At 41.4% G+C, this 21758-nt stretch overlaps 1 protein-coding gene and 1 non-coding gene across 4 annotated transcripts in view; one reads left to right on the top strand and one right to left on the bottom strand.

Moving 5' to 3' along the window:
• The window catches only part of LOC148483142 (LIM homeobox transcription factor 1-alpha-like), a 72315-nt gene that overhangs the window by 786 nt on the left and 49771 nt on the right, over positions 1–21758 (top strand). For 2 of the 3 annotated variants that reach the window (XM_088452494.1, XM_088452497.1), the window contains exons 2-3: positions 1563–1702; positions 4540–4720. In XM_088452494.1, the coding sequence (XP_088308620.1) occupies positions 1645–1702; positions 4540–4720 (239 nt within the window). In that variant the 5' untranslated portion in view covers positions 1563–1644. The remainder of the gene's footprint in view (positions 1–1562; positions 1703–4539; positions 4721–21758) is intronic. The other variant, XM_088452496.1, reaches the window with a different exon arrangement.
• Positions 7829–7900, bottom strand: TRNAE-CUC (transfer RNA glutamic acid (anticodon CUC)). The gene has a single exon. It is a non-coding gene; the product is annotated as a tRNA-Glu (tRNA).

Here is a 21758-nt window from a genome sequence, read left to right on the forward strand (position 1 = left end):
TATAAAAAATATAAATAAGAACAAGATAAAAACTAAATTTTTTATCTTGTTATATTTTAGAGCTGTATTTTATGTAAAAAGAAAAATATATTTCATCTATGCATTAATATTGTGACAATTCTAAAAATAATTAGAAATACTGATTATATTTCATATCAACTAAATACTACCACAGATTAAACAGACAGCTGCAGTGCAATACCAATTCTATTAATTTGAAGTCTGAAAATTGTGGCTAATGTACAGCAAAGCAAAAAATATATAAAAATGAAGATACAAACAATGCATACATTATTGTTTAGCTTAATTAGTTTGAAGATTGAATTTGTTAATATGTATAAAAAATTAATCAATGACTTTTTGTTTTGTACAACAAAGTAAATATAAAATATATTATACATTTATGAATACGCATAAAGGAACAATATTGACCTAAATACAATGCATGTTAATAATTATCATTTTATTCAAAATAATTACATTTTTGGATTCAATTTTAGCTATTGCTTTATTGTTCACTGGTATGTAAAAAGATAATGTCCCTAAGATATAGTATCTGGATTTATGAAACATTAAGACAATAGCAAAATATAGATGAAAAAATGCTTGTTTAAAGCTATATTATTATTATTATTATTATTATTATTATTATTATTATTATAACAAGAAGTCAGACATTATAAAAAATATCCACTGTTTACTGAAAATAAAGATAAAATGGAAATAATTATACATTTTTCTTCCTTTAACATCAAATATGTAAATTTACTATATCAGTGTAAGCTATTACACTATTCTGTTACAACCTACTGTATATATGTATGTAAGAATGTATATTACATGTGGAAAAAGAGCAATATAAAGTTCTGCTATCATTACATTACTTTTTTTTAATATCATCCGTAATAATAATTTTATATTACCTACAAGATTTGTATTTGAAAACATATGCACTAGCAATATCTCACTAATTCTTAGTTTTGGGTAAAAGTAACATTGGAAGTGATTTTTAAAAAAAATACAATATAAGACTACAATATGTTGCTGTATATTTTAAGTGCAGCTACTGTATTTACATTTTATTCTCCATATTACTAATTGCTAAAAGAAATAATTTGTATGCAATAAAAATAGATTGATACTGAATGAGGCATCATTTAAACATGATTTTTAAATGATACAATATTTTTTATTAATATTGATTTTTACATTATTTACTCCGTATAACTTTTATGCTTATCCAATTTTGTATTGAAACTTTTTGGAGTTCCTAGATATCAAATCAAATTAAATAAATCTTCAGTATATATACTGTATATATATATATATATATAATCATATATCTTTGTCTTCCTTGATTGATGATGCAGAGTAATGTATATGATAAATTTACCCATAAAGTACTATTGTGTCATACTGACTGCCATATAGGCGTTTCATGGCATAACTGGACATTCATGGAGAGTTTATATCAAGTTTGATAAACAACAATCAAGAGCCTGTCTATAATATCAATACTAAACATTATATTAGCATAATAAATGGTCTGTAACGTTTGTTAGGATTGTCTCCAGTTTACCTTCTTGCCCACATTCTGAACTATTTTTGAGGTGTTGGACGTAATCACTGCATAAATACTTTATCATGAAGACTGAAAATACACCCTCGTCATGCCAAGGACATTCTCCTTTCCTTGGGCTTGGTGAGTAATTCTCTCACAATTTAATTCTTCATCATTAAAATATAAATGTTAAGTACTGAATTTTATTTATGATATAGCATATGGTCGAACCTAGTCCTGGACAATTTGTTGTTTTATTTATATCTATAACATTTTAAACAGGCTATAATACACGTACAATTATGTTTGTAGTGTTGTTTCTTTAAACACTTTTACATTTCATTGATCGTTCAATTGCCAAGTGTCAGAATATGCTTTACTTTATAAGGTTAAATATTGGAACCAGTATTTCCTTTTGTTTTAGCCGCTGTGGTTGGGTTAAAGTTCTCTAGCGCCAGAAGCAGAGTGCAAGCTCTTTTCCCGGCACAAAATTATGTCCTGTGCAATGTTGTTCTGCTGCCTAGACTTAATAATTGTACAGATAATTGAATTTTATTTGTTGAAGTATTTGGGGAAATATAAACTTCATGTCAAAAGAATCTTAGATGACTGACTAGTGACTGCAGACAGAAGTTGTAAGTAGGCTACAACACATTTAAAAAAATATCTATTGGCGAATACACAGCTTATATTTTTTAATTGCACTTGAGGAGACACTTAGCAAAACTGCACAGATCTTTGTCTTATGTGCCGATACCAAATATGGCGCCTACCATAATAGCCACAGATCCTATGCCAGGGGCTCTTGGACTTCTTTTGGTACAGGAAATCAGAATAAGCATGGTAGAAAAGATTCAGAAATCATGTTTTAGTTTATTATGTATGTTCTATTATTTTACTGTGTAAATTAATATACTATTAATAGTGTAATAGAAACCCAACTGTGAAAAAATGTTGCTTTCATACAATCAGATATAATATAATTGCAAAGTGTATGAGTTGGTTTTAATGTTGCAAACAGACATTCATGCAGTTCCACCCAAATGGTCATGTGATCCATTGCTGGCTCCTGACATATGTAATGAAACCCTAGACTAAGAAAGTAAAATCATGTTCCACAGTAGCCATGTAAAGCCCTGTCCACCTAGATCCATGCACAGGTTATAGGATGACTTAGAGTTACTTACAAAAGTTGCCCATACTCCGCAATATTTTAACAATCAATTTAGACTGAATTGGCAACTAATTCTAGCATGCATGGACCCAAAATATACAATAATCATCATGAAGCGTTGATAAAAATAAAACACTTAACAATTGTAGCTGTGGGCACTGACCAAGATTGGACAAGTATTTGTGGTCTTCATTTGACTTCATAATGTATACACCATGTATGCAGATTGGCCAATCTGTGTACACGGACTGATTGAACCAGGCGTTTGGGCAGGATTTACCCTTCATACAATATATGTGATTATCTTTTTTTTTAAATAATACACACTATTTTTGCAAATATATATCACCTACATATAATTTAAGCAAATCATCATCATCATCATCATATTAAGACTCTATGTATTACATTTTTAATTTCAAGCCTAATCGGAAACAAACTAGAAAATAAATAATGCATTTGGTTAATCATTTACTACTTGGCAATATAAACAGTATATGTATACAAACGATAACATTAATGTGTCAGTGATAACCCCTACTATTGCAAATATGTATGTATCAAGCAAAACTAAAGTTTGAGGTATTTGTTTAAATTTTGATCAAACTATTTAAGCATGCAGGCCACCTCATGGATCACTTCCCTTGATGGTTACTATTATGAAAGCTATTTTGAAAAAAATAATTCCTGAATTTAATGCACACAGTGCAAGTGGCAATATACTGCACGGCAGATACTACAAGGAGTTAACAGTGCCGGGGTTACAAAGTTGAAACTCACTCCAGTTGTGTTTGCACTGAAGATTGACTTTATGAAGGTCAAGTTTAGCCTTGTGTACATAGGATGGATAGTCTCTCTGCCTCCACATTTCAAATGCTTCATCACTAACTTTGAAGGAGTGCCAGAGATGAACTAGCAGATAAAATCAGATACAAACCTACATGCTCTTATTTCCTGTGGTAAACAGATGTGTTTGGGTTTTACACTGAAAAACAGAGAATAATAAAAGCAGAGTGAGACCCGGGGAATACTTCTGTTGCAATATAACAGATACAGTCTATCAAGGGTGACATGCAAATCAAATGTCCCTAACTTTAAGGGAGTCAAAACCAGATTTTAAAGATGTCTATATACATTTCCTGGTTGTTCACTATTTTATCATATTCTGTAACAAAAACAATTATCAATATCTTGTATTTTTCTCCTTTCTTTATGTTATGTATTATTGACTAGGGATATTCAAAATGCAAACTTAGCTCAGTATTCATGCTATGATGAGGATTTTGCTTCCCCCTACCCCCTCTAAAAATAATAATAATAATAATAATAATAATAAAAAAATAATAATAATAAAAATAAAAAAATAAATTAATAATCATTATTTGATCTCCCACTAGTTTTAGGCCCACACCGACCTGAATATTGCACCAATTGCCTGATTTTGCCAGTGACATTGCAAAGTGTTTTCCACAACTTAATTCAGGAAAAGGCCAGCACTTTAATAAACAAATTCCCAGTGCTATAGAATTTAATTTGCTTCCAGTATATTTACCATGGCAGAGTCCAGCCTAGTTTGTCAGAGAATAATAGCACACAGCCAGCAAGAGATGAGGCAGCAGACGATATACGTCAGTAAATTGCTGTCTATTGCTTACATTTTGTAAATAATATATATTTTTTTAAATCTTAGTTGAAATAAATGCCTGACAGTAGTGCAACCAAATAGGTTAATATAGACTGCGGTATTGTGGATAACAACTACACATTGAGCATTCATTGGCTTTCAATCTCCATATTATTTCAGACCACAAAGTGAATGAAATGTGTGCAGGCTGCAGCAGCACCATCTCGGACAGGTTCCTGCTGAGAGTGAATGACAGATCATGGCATGAGTGCTGCGTCAAGTGTACGGTGTGCTTGCAAATCCTCTCTGGGACCTGCTATTATCGCAATCGGCAATTATACTGCAAGGAGGACTATGAAAAGTAAGTGGAACAAAGCCTTGGTTGCAAATTTCACCAGTGCTCATTTTCATGTGCGTCCAGTTCAGCAAGACACTATACTCAATGTTAATTAAAATAAATAAATAAGAGGTGTCCCAAAATTTGTTTTGGAGGTCCTCTGTGAGAGATGCAATAATACTGTCTATTGCAAACTTCCTCTTTTTAGAGGTCATTGTATAATGGGCATTGGAGCATCACTGACCCACTACAAGGTAAAGAAAGCAACATTAAGCTTTATTTCTGTTAACTTGTGTCCTGTGAGGGTTTTCTCCTATGTATAGTCTAAGGCTAGGTGCATTTTAAATATAGATTTTGGGCTTGATTCTGAGTTGCACACAATTCTGAATGCATACAGCATATGTCCTGTGTGACTATCCGCCGATATTGTTGTATGCATCTATGCAATTGCACCTCCCCCAGTTCTCAGGGGTGTTAGAGCAGCCGTCATCACTAATAACGGCACTAACACTTACCCCAAACTTTGTGCAGAAGATACGACTGAATATGGAGTGCACCTCCCAGTTGCCACCCAGTAATGCCCAATCAGTTGTCACCCAGTAATGCCCAATCAGCAGTCACTGAAAAGCGACTGCGATGAGTGTGACTCAGAATCAGGCCCTTTATGAATAACTAATTACATCCAGGATTACTGAAAGTCATTAACAGGTGTAGTTCCCTGAAGGTCTACAAATACATAAAATGAGTATTTTCCAGGTTCAGTGTCATTTCCATTCATGTGAATGTTCTCAACGTAATTGTTGCCTCCAAGGGAAATTTCAAACAAATGAAGAGCTGAACGGGGCCTGGGTACTGGGGGAAGGAGTGAGCATAAATGGGAGGCATGGCCATGCCCCCTCCGAAAATAAAAATGGAAAAAATACTATACATTTGTGCCCTTCAGCCGCTGACCCAGACCCCCATCGGGCACCTCCAACAAGCACGAGACTGGGTAATCAGTTCCCACTCCCCCTCTATGAGCACCCGTGGGCACCTTATGGCAGGTGTCAGGGGCGCCGAGATGGGGTAGGGGAGCGGGTACTAATTACCTGGGCCCGGGCTTGTTGGAGCTGTGTGCAGGGCTGCAGTGGGAGACTGCTCACGGCTGCTGAGCAGCAACCGCAGCAGTGTCCTATCTATGCCTGTGGGGGGGGGGGAGTGATCACACTTATCGCACCCCTTCCTGGGTTTGTGCTGGGCTGATGGGCTCACAGCGAACCCCTCCCAGACGAGTGGCACTGCAACAGTTTTTTCCCTCTATGTTGGCGTGGCCACATAATACCACAGTTAGGCCACGCCCTCTTTCACATGGCAACGCCACGGCTGTCAGCATCCCTGGCAGGTGCAAGTTCTCCTGACTACGTTCTCCTATGCTTGCAACTGTGCATCTGGGAACACACCTGCTTGCATTGGCACTCCCGTGGCTCCCTTAATATACCCACTGAATGGACCATTTTTGCGTGCACCACTAATCACCACCCAGTAACTGCCCAGGAACGCCCATCACTTTTCCAAAACCTATCCGATACCATCTGTTGAACTGTCCCAATTGCAACAGCACCTTTGTGTATACACTCTGTGTAACGCACACGTCATAGGGGTTTCCAGAAATTTGTGCGCAGGTGTAGTAGCAAATAATTGCTAAACTATGTGAATATCTGCATTACGTGTGGATTGCGTGTGACTCAGAATGAGGCCTAATATGTCGTATACACAAGATGTATCCATATCTAACTGCTTCACAATTATTTGAAAATTCCTTTATTATACACTATTATTACAAGCCCCTTCCCACCCCTATTCCATCTCATGGCGTAAGGATACGCATTTTTGGTGAGCATGCGGACAGACGTGTATCTAACAGATAAGATATTTCAGTGATTTTGTCCAAGGAATTAAAGTGGCAATTTTTCACAACTAGATTTATTTTTATTTTTTAAATTGCTGCTTTAAAATCCATAACACAATTGCTAAAAATTCTGCACTTTTGCCAGATCGGACCCTATTTCACTACCCCTATGGTTGTCCTATAATAAATGGTAGTCACATGTTCAGGAGTGAGTAAGAAGAGGAATTGTTATCTTTGGAGAGCCCCGTGATGTAAGGAGGTGCAGTATGGTTGAAAGTTGAACTGTTTCTACTGTGTGTAAAATCTCTGTACAGGCATTGTAGTGGTATGTTAAAAATTATTAGAAGCATAACAAAGCTTTAAAGAGAATCATAAATATGTATGACGTTGAAATAATTAATTGTAAAATATTGTCATTTTGTAAGAGCCATTAAGACTGCCTCACTCTTAGGGCCTGATTCCGAGATGGACGCAGTAGCTAAGCCGCTGCGTCTTTGTACACAGCGGCTGTGATAAATATGTAAAAGTTGCAGGAGGTGTTTTGAGCTAAAAGTCGCCCGCTGTCTTCTTCTGTCATCCGCTGCTGCATCCGAGACAGCAGCATCAAATCAACTGTTTGACCATCAAACATCTCAGTAACCCTCAGGTTACTCAGGATGTCCGGTTAAATCTCGAAGTCGGTGCCAGTGAAGCTGCGTCCGAGGATGCAGCCACTGGCTTCGGCACGACCAGCTGACGGGGCCGACACCCCTCCATTTTCTGTAACGCTAACTGTAGCCGCCACCAAATGCCAGCGGCATATCAATCATGCTGCGGTATTCGGGGCACTGCGAGCAACATCACAGCCCAAGATCTGCACATGCTCAGTGCGGCTTCTGTGCATGCGCAGATAACATTGGTCTGCGCAGACATCGGGTTTACGTACATATCTGAATTAGGCCCTAAGGTGGGAATTAAATTCTAAGAGATGTGCCAATGAGCTTTGCCATGATGCTCTGCTGCACACATAACACCCATAATTGGTATTGCCGACATCGCACATTTTCCTTGGAACCTCTATGGGGTATGTCAGCTTTGTCAATAGAGAATCTCATGGGCACTGAAACATACACGCTTCACAGTCCCATCACTATTGCTAATAATACCGCACAAGGACTATCAATCAGTGTGATGATGTGTGTATGACACGTTATTCATACTTGCCAGCATATATCATATAATACAGAAATGGAAAAAAAGATATATTCCCTGACCGGGAATCGAACCCGGGCCGCGGCGGTGAGAGCGCCGAATCCTAACCACTAGACCACCAGGGAAGCTGCAGCAAAGTCCAGCAACACACATATGTTAATGTAGTGTGAATGAGGTTAGGGTTTTTCTTTGTCCTTAGCTACTTGGTTTGGGAATAGTTTATTTCCCCAGGAAGCCAGAAAAAAACATTTTAAAAACCATTCTGGCAGATATACTGCGAATAACTCTGCTTGTAAGTCCGTGAATTAAACATTTTTATGCACACAAACATTTTTCTTACATAGGTGACATAAACAAATATTTTTTTTTATATATATAAAAAATAAATTGCTATTAATGTATGCGATTTTTTTATAATTTGCTACGTTTTAAATAATTTACTTGACAGCCAGCAAGCATAATAGCAATTTAAATTCACCATGGTACAACCGAGAAAAGAAGCACATACATTAAAAAAAAAAAAAAAAACTTTGTTGTAGTGTTTTGCAATACCCAAACTGTGTTTGAGTGAAGGTTTGTGGGAGGGAAACTAGGAAGATAAGCCAACAGCTGCAACGTGGCCTTACAAGTTAGATGTAATGTGGGGCGATGAAATGCTTTAATCCCGTACTTGGAGCCCCTTCCTCTCCTTTCGTCCCAGTCCACAGACTTTCCTTGGCACCTGAATTAAAGTGCAAGATCCTTAAACGCCCAGACTATGCATTTGTTCATCCAGCCTCCTCCACACTGAAATACTTTGAACACTTTTTTTTCTTTTTTCACCAGATCAAATACATAGTTTTTCACAGATTAACTATAATTACATGTGTGCCATATTTATAGGGTATAGCATTTAATATAGTGAATATTCAATCTGAGTTTTTAATGGGATTTCTAATTAAAGTATATTGATCATAATAGTTCATAATATAATTTCTTAGATTTTTTAGGATTATAGATTCAACAGAAACATTATATTAAATGTACATTCTTTCTATTTTAGGGCATCCTCTCCTGGAGAAGCCTGGAGAGGAGATACAGGTGGCCGGTGGGATTGGGGCTTCACGATTATCATCATTAGGTCCCACCCACTTATGGCAAAATTGTTGCATATTGAAGAGGGATCAGGGACAATTACCATAGAATCGTATCATATTGGCCTCGTCCCCTACCCCAGGGATTGCGATTCTCTGAACTATTCTCCATTCTGCCCACTTCACTAGGAAGTGGATGGGATGCCTGGAGAAACACCCACTCTTCCAGGAGCCCGATGGACTCCCAGAAAACTCGGGAGTCTTCCGCAGCTTCTGGGAGAGTGGATAAGTATGTTTTAGGGATCTATTTTTCTTTATGCTGCAATAGAATTTTCTGTTATCACTTATCGCAATATTGAAAATCTTCAATTGCTGAAAGTTCTCATTAAAAGTTTAGTGGGACATCCAAGCTATGATATTGCCGGGTAACACATGGGCACTACAGTGGAAGCCCAGTCTTGGGCCTTCCAGTAGCAGATTCAACAAAAAACCCCATAGAAACCACCCACATAAAATAGGTAAACGTTATTTTAAAATAACTTTCAAGTAAAAATAAATGCTATATTTAATTAAATAAGACTTTGTTTCCCATCTACCAACCCCAGCTATCAATATCTTGAGATGGTAATAGTGATAAAAGACTTGCAGGGGTACAGGCACTGCCACGATCCTTCTTAGATAACTTCCTCATGCATACCCCACAATAGGTTTTGGCTGCTTTGCTGCCTGTTAAAGAGAGAGTACATCTTTGGCGTTAACTGACATTCTTGAATTTAGGCTTTTCTCCCTATGATAAATAAACTTCTCAATTGTGCACACACAATTCTTTAGTACCAGCCAACCTACTTTAAATAACATGGGGATACACTGTATTTACTACACAGCAGGTTTTCAATGCTGCTGACTGTCAGTGACTTTGACCGCTGTATTTAAAATGGCAATAGTAATAAATGCTAAATCAGGTTTGTTTCAGATTTATTGCTATTGCTGTATTAAACCCAGCTGTCAAAAGCTACTGATAATCGTCAGCTTTTAAAACCCACTGTATAGTAAATATACCCAATTGCTGTACATTTGATGTGCTTGAGCTGTCACTATCTTTTAGTAACAACACAGTTTAACAATTTGTCTACCAGAATTAATTTGGGGGTGGGGGGTATTATTTATTCTCAGTGCACATACTAAAAGCTATATCAATTCAACCTGTTTTGGCTGCTGCCTGTATATTATGAAAAGGTAGAACTTAGAAAAAAAATATATAATATATAAATGTGTCCAATTATTAATTGATTAAAAAATATGCAGTGATTTCTTCAACCTGATATTTAAATATTTCCATATGATTGAATTTATTTTTGTTTGACTTCTTTTGTAACCTCTTCCAGATTTTAATCCCGCATCCTAGAAATGTAATTAAACGCTCCTCATACATGTTTAATATCTTTCCTCTCCCGCTGACTTTATTAAAGCTGTAATAAAAGACAATTTTGAGAATGGTCTCGTGGGTATCCCTCCTTCCTCGTGGCAATAGCCCCTGGCATTTCAGCAGAAGGCACCTACACAGGATATTGAGTTTGTCTTACTCCTTTATTGATATGTGGGATAAAACGTATTTGTGCGTAATTCTCAAAAACAGAGCTCTGCTTATAACATATCACGGATTTGGAATAATACATCTGAGATGTTCTGCTTATGACAAACAGATCCAGAACATTGTAACAGATATTCTCTGCTTATAGCCACATCAGAACAATATAAGTTTAGTTTAAAATTGTAATCATTTAGTACCTGACCTTACACATATGTGGTGTCAAAAACTGTGGTCTTTCATGTGTGTTTTGAAACACACATTATTTATTATTTATTTATTACCAGTTATTTATATAGCGCACACATATTCCGCAGCGCTTTACAGAGAATATTTGGCCATTCACATCAGTCCCTGCCCCAGTGGAGCTTACACTCTATGGCCCTGATTCAGAGCCGCTCGTAAGCGGCCACTCGTTCGTTCTGACTGATGTTCGCACATCTGCGCATGCGTACGGATTTTAATACGCATGCGCGAACCAGTCAGTGCGGCCAAAAATCGTTTGTTCGCTATATAGCGAATACCTGCTATTTTGAGTGACAGAAGGAGGCGTATGTGGGTGGTAACAGGGGAAGGTGCTTGAAAACGGGGGTGTGGAATTCGAACGCAGGCGTGCTTAAAGGTCAAAACGGGAGTTTTAAGGGAGTGCATAATTAATACAGCAGCGTCATTGACCACGTCACTTGTTTTTTTTTTACTCAGAACTGTACGCAGTTAAAAAAAAACAGCCACAAGAATAGCGAGCAGTTCATACGCTGTTCGATGTACTCGATTAATCTAATAAATAGCGGACATGACGTATGGTGCAAGCGGCAAGGGGGCGTATTTTTCAAAATTCCAACCGCAAGTTTTGCTTGCTTGTTCAGACTTAGAGGCGTGAACAGACCGCAATTAGCGAACGGTTCATTTGAATAGCCACCCCTTGTTTTAGAATGAATGACCGCAAATAGCGAGCGGCTCTGAATGAGGGCCTATCACATGCTCACACGCATACATATACACTAGGGTTAATTTGTGTTGGAAGCCAATTAACCTACCAGTATATTCTTGGAGTGTGGGAGGAAACCGGAGCACCCGGAGGAAACTCACGCAAGCACAGGGAGAATATACAAACTCCGCACAGATAGGGCCGTGGTGGGAATATCTTAAAATACAACCAACTCAAAACACTGCAGCATGTGGCTTAATAGTGTAAGTTCTAAATATAAAAGACAAAGTAGCTTTACCCTATTTGTACACAGTCTAATAAAATTAAGTACAGAAGCAAGGGGCATTTTAAAAAATAAGAGACTTGTGTGAATGTATCTTGCATGGACCCTCTCTGGTCTGTCCTTTTGATGCTCTGGGCATGTGCCCTGCAGTCTGCAGAGCCACCCGGAGTATTCCAAGGCTCTACTTCCTAGTGTGGGTTGCCCTGCCCCATTGGCATGACATCATGATGTCACAGGTTCGAGGTCAGGGCTTAAATATAAACTATAATTAATTACAAACGCCACCACATCTGTCATTCATTTTTATATACATCTAATAAAAATCTTGTTTCCTGCAACAGTCCAAAATGAAATTACAAATTAAAAAATGCAGTTTGCCACAAATTTGCTATAGTATAGCTGCAGCGATAATATAATAATAATAATATATGCTAATGTCTGCAACTGCTCATCCAGCATAGAGATGCCCACTACCGCTTTCGCACATCCGTAAAACCTGGCAATCCTGCATATACATCAATAACATCAGACCCTCACACAGAATTACAGCAGGTCTGACCTTACTCAGAAATGCAACTGTAGTCGAATACAGTGAGTACTCAAGCTGCTTATGTCATTGCAGTGGCTAATTTATGCACGCCCAGGGAACAGCATTCAAACCGACAGGCACATCTGCATTTCTCTAACCACTCCCGTGTCATCACCCCCAAACACTGCAGTCCCATCCCTCGATCTGCGATGGCTTTGTATCTGCACAAGTGATCACAGTGCTATCACAATGCTAACTCATGCAGGCGCTCTACGGTGCATATACATGCGCAGTACGCACCATCAGTCGATCTGCATACGCTGTTGCAATTGCGATCCGTAGTGAACCAGGACCATAATACAGTAGAGAATTGATGGACATAATGGGTACTATCAGCTGGGGTAGTCACTATGCAACAAGGAATATGTGGTTAGCTAGAACTGTTGGTGGTATAGTTATCTTCAGCACACATAACTAGGCATATCACATTCGGCATAACTAGGTATTTGAAGGCCCCATAGCAAATGTTTGTAAGGGTCCCTATGTACCACCCAATGGTAAAAAAGTTATATAACCCATGTACCTTTGACAAGCAAGATGGGGCCCCCTTAGCTCTGGGCAACTATGTCTACACATATTTTTACTAGGGGTCTCCGGTAACCGCAAAAATATACCTCAATAAAAGCATACCCGGAGGTGTGTTCATATCTCAATAGGTCGAATCTAGAAGAGGCATGCCATTACTGTTCTCAGCTTAACAGATCAAGAGTAATCCATTTTCAAATTGACAGATTTTTTTTACTGTTCACAATACAAGGTGATACTGTAGATGTAATAAGCACTGAGATTAAAAATCACCAAAAACAGGCCGGGAGAAAAACTCTGGACAATAGAGGTCTCTGGCCAGTGAGATAGTTGCAATCAAATTGAGAGTTAAAAGCCATTCAGAACTGTGTTTGTGAAACCAGAGTGCAGTCTTTGGCTGGAATGGACTCTGGCACTAATGGTTGAAAGCTGTGCGACCTAATATAGTTTCTGCTCATGGGCTAGAATACAGAATGGTGGAATGTATTGAGGGTGCACTGTGTGTAATTGGTAGTCAAGATCTGGCTGCTGGCGACTGGAGGCACTGGTGGAACAGCCGGAGTCTAGGTTGGAACCAGAGTGGAGATACTTGATGCACACAGGTGTAGGTAGCCAAGATGAAAGAGATTTGGTAACTTTAACCAGGCTGGAGCCAGATGGTAACTGTATCAAGTGGCTCTGGACCAGTATATACTGAACGGGACTGGAACCACAATGTTGAGAACTGGAATGAGACTAGAATGCTGTAGAACTGGGATGGGACTGGATATTGGAGTCACCCAAATGGGACCGGAATACTGGACTCACCAGAATGAGACAGTATTGCTGGAACACCGGAATCTGACCAGATTGGTGGAACACTGGAAAGGGAATGGATTGTTGGAACACCGGAATGGGACCATATTGCTGAAACATCAGAAAGGGACCAAACTGCTGGAAACCGGAATAGGACTGGATTGCTGGAACACTGGAATGCGACCGGATTGCTGGAAGACCAGAATGGCACCGGATTGCTGGAACACTGGAATGCGACCGGATTGCTGGAAGACCAGAATGGCACCGGATTGCTGGAACACTGGAATGGGACAGGATTGCTGGAGCCAGTAGTGCAGCAAGAAACTGCACTTAGAGTCTCTGGACAATTGTACAAATCTTTAGGAGCTCACTGGAAAGCACACAGCTAGGCTGTGGACAACATTGCACTGGCAAGTGCTCTGTGCATGAGGAATCCTTATACACCCCAGCTTGTCAGGGATTGGATGCAGGCATCATAAGACCACATACTGGTTCCTGTTGGTGGAGATCTGGTCACCTGATCCAGACTGTCTTAGCTGCACCCAGCAGCCAGCACTGGAGGGAATGCTGCACATGGAAGCCGAGGAGACTGCAAAAGGTGAGAAGAAGCTGCGGTTTGTGACAAGGGCTTTCCATGCTCCTGATTGGTTATGTCTTATCTTGAAGATAAGACACAGCCCTTGATTGGTTGCTCACTATTAACTAGCCAGACAACATTTTTATTTTAACTCATTGCATTGCCAGAACATTTCAGAGCAAAAGGCTCTCTGGACATCTGTGTTTTCTTTTAAGTTTAATTTCCAATTGGACTTTGTTGATCAAGAAAAGAATGAGGGAATTGGTTAGTTAGAAAATTACTTTTTTTTTTTTAAATTAAAAAAATGGGGCAATATTTCAAAATGTAATTTATATAGTGCCACTTTTATTTATTTGCCCAAAGGCAGCAACTTGGCCTTATGTAGCATACATTATTGTATAAAAGCACACAGTGGATCTGATTCAGATGTGCATGTTATGCATAGTTATTGTGAAAACAGCACCTATGAGCGCGGTGGTAAAGTGGACGTGTGCTGCTACTGGTGCAGGGTGTTAGTAAGAACTATTTGTTGATGAAAACAAATTTATACTTTTCAGAAAATGCCTGTAGCCATAGGGAGCATTACGCCTTATAATCCATAGAGGGAAATTATACTAATGATCCCATTTGAATGTATACTTTCAACAGAAGCTGGCGTTACCCTCCGCATCGGAGAGCCGGCGGCCAGGTGATGGTACATATGGAAAATGTGGTAAAGCCCCGAAAACTGGGTTTTTACCACATTTTCCGTTTAGTACATCCCGGCCCAAGAGAGGGGGGTTTCAAGCTTATCTCATATATACTAAAGCCGCGTAACCATTAGGTGATCTAATGAGCGATTAAATGATTACTACGTTGTAATCGTTACTCACTCATTAATTGTGCACAAATCATGCAGTATAATGTCGGAAACGACCAGCGATGCGCGCTCCCGCTGGTCGTTTCCGACATCAATCTTCACCTGAACATGCCAGTCAGTCTGCCAATAACAACAGATTGACCATGTTCAGGGATGAGGGAGGGTGCCTACGCTGAACGACATATCGGTCAATGTAGGCACTACAGGGGATCAGGAACGACTGTTTGATTACGATGTTGTAATCGTACTGTCTTTCCATAGTTGGCAAGGGGATACGCGGCTTAAGACTCCTTAATGTTGTTCCACTGGCCCACTGCTGCCTTATCTATTATATTTATACAAGTAACATTGTCTGCCTCACAGGTATTTTAGCTTGTAGAAACCAAACCCTGTGTTATTGGGGCTCCCCATCCACCAAGTAACCTTACTGCCAGTGTGGGTGGTATTATTGTAATGTGCAGGGGTATTATTTAATGTATAAAGGGAGAGTTACCTTATTCTGAAATTGGACATTTGCAAACCACTTCCTCTAGAAATCCTGCTTTCACCCTACGCAGCATTCTGCATCAGACCTTAGTGCATCTGGATATTAATGCGTCTGAACTGCAGGCATGCCAGGCAGGAGGAGGTAAGAGTTAAGTGTGAGGGTAGGTAAATTGGTAATGGGGGTAGTAGGGGCGGTAGGCTGTAACTTTGCCTAGGGTGCCGAGAAATCTTGCACCGGCCCTGCCCATAACATAAATGTACCACCTCCCTAAATAATAATAAAACATCCCAAGCACCTTCACTGACATTTACCTGAAAGGAGGATCTCTCTGGTATCTGCTAAGCTTGGGAATCTACTAATCAAGGGGATGTAAGCTCAGCTCTCCTGTATGGTTTGCTGTAACAGGTCCCTCTGTTGTGGTGAGCTCTGGGTAGTTTAAGGGAGATTGAGCAGATCAAATGAGGGAACCATTTGGGAAGAACAAAGGGTAATAGCAGCTGAAAATCCTAACCATGCCCCAAGTAGTAGTCTTTTGTGGGTAGAAAGTACTATAGCACAACTTGTGAAACCTGTTGGCACAACTTCTTGCTGTGCACCCAGTTGCTGGTGCTAGCTAAGAATAGCTGTTTTAGGGATGATTTAAAAGAATCTAGCAGTGATTGAGGAATCTATTAGGGGACAGTTAAGAACAGAGTAATCTTATTATATCCTAATTCCCATATTGCCACATGAAATGCATAATTATATTACAATACTGGCAAGATAATGACAAATGAGATTAACCTTTGTCCTGCACCTTATTCTCACCACAATGTATACTCCCACCAGTAGTCAAATAAATACTACCCACAGTAAATGATCAGCTCCCACTAACGGGATGGGTACGGGATCCCGGCAGTCAAATTTCCAAATGTCAGCATTTCAACAGGGTTAGGATACTGACACCTCTTGGTAGGTATCCTAACCCTCTCTCACCAGTGCCTGAACCTTACCTTCTCCTCCCCTCACCGCCTAGTGCCGAACCCTCCCCGCAATCCCGCTACTTACCTTCGGGATGCTGGTGGTCAGGATTCCGGTGCCAGGACTCTGACAGGTGTCGGGATTCTGGCACCGGAATTCTAAGCGCCGGCATCCCGTGCCAGGATACCGAACGTATCCCCTACGTTGCATTGCATTTGTAGACCTACAGTTAACAACTTTTAATTTTTATTGTAATTATTTCTTCATTAAGGACTCAAATGATCTTTCAGTTTAAAAAACGTCTCACACCCTAAGAAGTCAGCTACGAATGATTTGTATTCATTGTCTTTAATTGTCCTCCACACACATATTATTTTAACACCCTTATCAAATTCATCATTAAAAATAAAAGACCCCACAAGTGCATTGCAGTAATACCAAGACTTACTGTGTTCTACAGCACTTGAAGTGATTTGTCTCTGCACAGACAGGAGTAGTAAAGAGTGGAGGGAGCTGGCTGATGCAGGGGAGGAAAATGGAGAATTATACAGGGGAGAATGGAAAGGAGACCAAAGGGGGTAGTTAAGAAATAGAAGGGGATATAGGGTCAGGATCCAAATAAGGGGAGGAGCATGTGGGAGAGTGAAAACCAGGATGGTAGGAAAAGAGTTAAGTAGAGAAGGTGAGGATGAGGTACAGAGTGGAAGAGGAAGGGAGTCCACCATCAGGAATCAGAGCAGTTATCAAGCCCCCTGACAAACAGGAAGCTGGAGTGGGCCAATTAGGGTAGGTAGTGTTAGCATTAGGATATTTATTATGTTGTCTGTTTCCTGGGAAGGAAATAAGGACCTCATTCAGAGTCAGTCGAAGCGGCCGCACGGTCGTACGGGAAAAGGGGCCGTATATGCAAATGATTACCTCGCAAGTTGCGTCCCTAAGTTCGGATCGGTAGCTGGCTGACCAAAGGGGGGAAGTGGTCGGAAGACAAAAAAATACGCCCCCTTCTCGTACGCATTGCACGTCATCTCCGGGCATATAAGGATTAATCGAGACCATCGGCAACCATCGAAACTGGTCGTAGAGCTTAAGGTTGACCAAACCCTCTCTTAAGCTCTACGATCATGTCAGTGTAAAAACCTCCCATGTCACATGTGCCATGACGCTACTTTGTTAATTATGCACTCCCATAAACCGTATGCACTCCCACAAAACGCCGTTCGCATAATTAAGCACGCCTGCGTTCGGATCTCCACTCCCCCGTTTTCAAGCACCTTCTCCTGTTACCACCCAAAAACGCCTCCATCTGTCACTCAAACTACCAACCTGGCTGTGTTCAAGGAGAGAGAAATTTCTGATCGTAGCGGCTAGTTTGCGCACGCGCATTGCGAACTTTACGCATGCGCAGTATAGCGAACATCGGTGGCGTACGACCGTGCAGCCGCTTCGACCGACTCTGAATGAGGTCCTAAATGCTTACTGATGCTCTCCTAAACATGTATCCAGAACCCCTCACTACATGGCAGCCCAACTGTGGCAGCAGGGAGGTTCCATAAATCAAGGGAATTGTGCAGGCTTATGTGCACTGTGCAGCATTCACACTGTACATATGCTAAGTATAGGACTTCTCTCAAATAGGTTGCTTAGATTACAGAGTCTTTCCGGATTGGGACCTGCTTAGTAGTGGGGCTGTCCCTGGCTCCCTCTCCTCCCTCATGTAAAGGCAAATGTATCAAGCTTGAAGAGAGATATTGCCCAAAGCAACTAATCAGCTTCTTACTGTCATTTATCTTGCACAGTCTATGGATTGACAGAGGCTGATTGGTTGCTATGGGCCTCTCCATTTTATGTCTCTCCAAGGATTGATACATCTCCCTCATAGTCAGCAACACTCCTACAGTGTTGGGCTCTTGGAAGTCTCTATTACACTATCCACACAATGCACAGGATAACCCCTGCAACTGAGCATCTAGGTCCACATCCTAATTCTTTTTGTTTTAGTTGATATCATGCATACAGCTGTCACCATTTCTTGTGAATGATGGGCCTGATTCATCACGTATCGCAATTGCAACCACGTACGCAGATCGGCCGATGGTGTGTACCGCATATGCAGTGGGGATGTGCGCCAGACCATTTTTGCCGGTTTTGGATTTGGTTCTAATTCGTTGTCCGGCTATGGATTTGCCAAACTGCGGTGACTGGCTTTGGCTTTTTTTACAAAAATTTACAAAAAAAGCTAAAATCACATAAATTGGGCTTTTTTTCTTCCTAGAGTATTATTAACTTCAATAACCTTAATTTCCAGTCATTTACAGTCAATTTAGACCACCTCAAAGTTTAAATTATAGTTTTCACCATTATTGGCCAAAGGTTGCAGTGAGCTGACTGGTTACCAAGCGACAAAGCAGCGGCACAGACATCACAGTTTAAAGCACATCTATGACACATTGCCACACAGCAGTGGCAGAAATTACCAGTGGGGTACAGCCAGATGAGTCACAGTGCTTGTTTACAAAGTGGGCTACGACCCTAGGAGTCACAGTGCACAATCTTATTCACATTACACTGCACATTGTGCCCCTGATTCACATTACACCATAAAGTAGTGTCTCTTATTTATGTTATGACACACAGTAATGCCCCTTTTACACAATGCCCACAGTAGTGACTCTTTTACACAATGCCCACAGTAGTGACCCTTTTACACAATGCCCACAGTAGTGACCCTTATACACAATGCCCACAGTAGTAATGCCCCTTATACAATGCCCACAGTAGTAGTGCCACTTATACAATGCCCCCAGCAGTGGTGTCCCTTACACAAAGCCCCCAGTAGTGGTGCCCCCTATGCAGTGCCCCCAGTAGTAGTATGCCCCCCAGTAGCAGTGCCCCCAGTAGTATGCCCCTCGTAGCAGGTCCCCAGTAGTAGTGCCCCCATTAGCATGCCCCCAGTAGTAGTATGCCCCCCAGTAGCAGTGCCCCCAGTAGCATGCCCCCCAATAGTAGTGCCCCCATTAGCATGCCCCAGTAGTAGTATGCCCCCAGTAGTAGTATGCCCCCCAGTAGCAGTGCCCCTATTAGCATGCCCCCCTTTAGCAGTTCCCCCATTAGCATGCCCCCCAGTAGTATGCCCCCATTAGCATGCCCCCAGTAGTAGTATGTCCCCCAGTAGTATGCCCCCAGTAGCAGGCCCCCAGTAGCAGTGCCCCCATTATCAGGCCCCCAGTAGTAGTATGCCCCCCATTAGCATGCCCCCAGTAGCGGCCCCTTACAAACACACATATAAAAAATAAAAATAAAAACTTACCTGAATCCCCATTCCTGCTGCCCTCCACTCTGCTCTGCTGTATTACACGCGGAGGGAGCTCATGACTGAGCTCAACCGGCTCCCTCCGTGCAGCAGCCAATGAGAGTCTGCCTGACTCTCATTGGCTGCTACTACAAACACACAGCTGCCGCTGGCGGCTGTGTGTTCGTGTAGGGCAGACCGCTATCACAGCGGTCTGCCCTACACTAGAGGAGCCCTGACGTCGGATTCTCTTGCGAGAATCCGACATCAGGAGGCCGCCGTTCGGCCCCGAACGGGGATCCGAGTCAGGTGGGGAACACCCGAACAGGGTTCGGGTAGACTCGGATCCCCTATGTTCGGAGCGGTTCGGATTCCACAGAATCCGAACCGCTCATCTCTAGTATGCAGCACAATGCGTGTGCGCATGTTAGCATTGTGATCACACTGCGATCACGCACATAGATAGAAAGCCATCGCAGAGTGAGTGACAGGGTTTCATTAGGGGTGAACGGGTTCGGATTTCTGAAATCCGAACCCCCCCGATCCGAGGCCGATCCGAGTCAGGCTCGACTTTTCCCGCCTGACTCAGATCTGAAATCGAGGCAAAACGTCATCATCCCGCCTTCCGGGTCTCGCGGGTTTTGGATTCTATATAAGGTACCCGCGTCAGCGCCATTTTCTCACTCGGCTGTGGACAGTGAAGAGGGAGGGTGGGAGTTAGGGCTGGATGGTCTGTGTAGTGTAGTGTAGTGCAGTGTAGTGTTGTGCTGTGCTGCTGTTGTCCATAGGGGCTGTGTCCACTCCTCCAAAGTTGATAGGGGCTGGCTGTGTTGTGCTGCTGTTGTCCATAGGGGCTGTGTCCACTCCTCCAAAGTCCATAGGGGCTGGCCGGGCTGTGTCGTGCAGTCAGTTGTCCATAGGGGCTGTGTCCACTCCAAAGTCCTGTGCAGTGTCCCAGTCCTAAAGGGGTGCTGTAGTGTTGTCCAGGGGCTGCTCTGTCCGTCAGGGGTGCTCCCCCAAGTGCAAAATAAAAAAAAATGTTTCTGTGTTTGTGAATTGTGTGCGCAGTAGCCGCATGTGCATCAACAAAGTAGCGCCAAGCGTGCGCCTGTGTCATACATAAAGGGCCGGCTGGCTTGACGGTTAAAGGGTGCTGTAACCCCCAAAGTGCACTCCAAACAAAATAAAATATTATTTTCTGTGTTTGTGAATTGTGTGTATTGTGGCTGCATGTGCATCAACAAAGGAGCAGTGCCAAACGTGCGCCTGTGCCCCATAAGTAAAGGGCCGGCTGGCTTGTCTGTTAAAGGGTTATGTAACCCCCAAAGTGCACTCCAAACAAAATAAAAAAATATTTTCTGTGTTTGTGAATTGTGTGCACTGTGGCTGCATGGTTATCAACAAAGTAGCGCCAAGCGTGCACCTGTGTCATACGTAAAGGGTCAGCTGGCTTGACCGTTAAAGGGTGGTGTAACCCCCAAAGTGCACTCCAAAAAAAAATAAAAAATTCTTATTTTTTTTTTCTGTCTTTGTGAATTGTGTGGGCTGTAGCCGCACCTGCAGCCTCAAAGCAGCAGCGCCAAGCGTGCGTCTGTCTGTTAAAGGGTGGTGTAACCCTCAAACTGCGCTCCACAAAAAATAAAAAAATATATTTTTTTCTGTCTTTGTGAATTGTGTGGGCTGTAGCCGCACCTGCATCCTCAAAGCAGCAGCGCCAAGCGTGCATCTGTCTGTTAAAGGGTGGTGTAACCCCCAAAGTGCGCTCCACAAAAAATAAAAAATTCTTTTTTTTTCTGTCTTTGTGAATTGTGTGGGCTGTAGCCGCACCTGCATCCTCAAAGCAGCAGCGCCAAGCGTGCGTCTGTCTGTTAAAGGGCGGTGTAACCCTCAAAGTACGCTCCACAAAAAATAAAAAATTCTTCTTTTTTTTCCTGCCTTTGTGAATTGTGTGGGCTGTAGCCGCACCTGCATCCTCAAAGCAGCAGCGACAAGCGTGCGTCTGTCTGTTAAAGGATTACATCGGTGACAGC

This window comes from Taudactylus pleione, unplaced genomic scaffold, assembly GCF_031769625.1.
Source record: "Taudactylus pleione unplaced genomic scaffold, aTauple2 ptg000551l, whole genome shotgun sequence".
Lineage (NCBI taxonomy): Eukaryota > Metazoa > Chordata > Amphibia > Anura > Myobatrachidae > Taudactylus > Taudactylus pleione.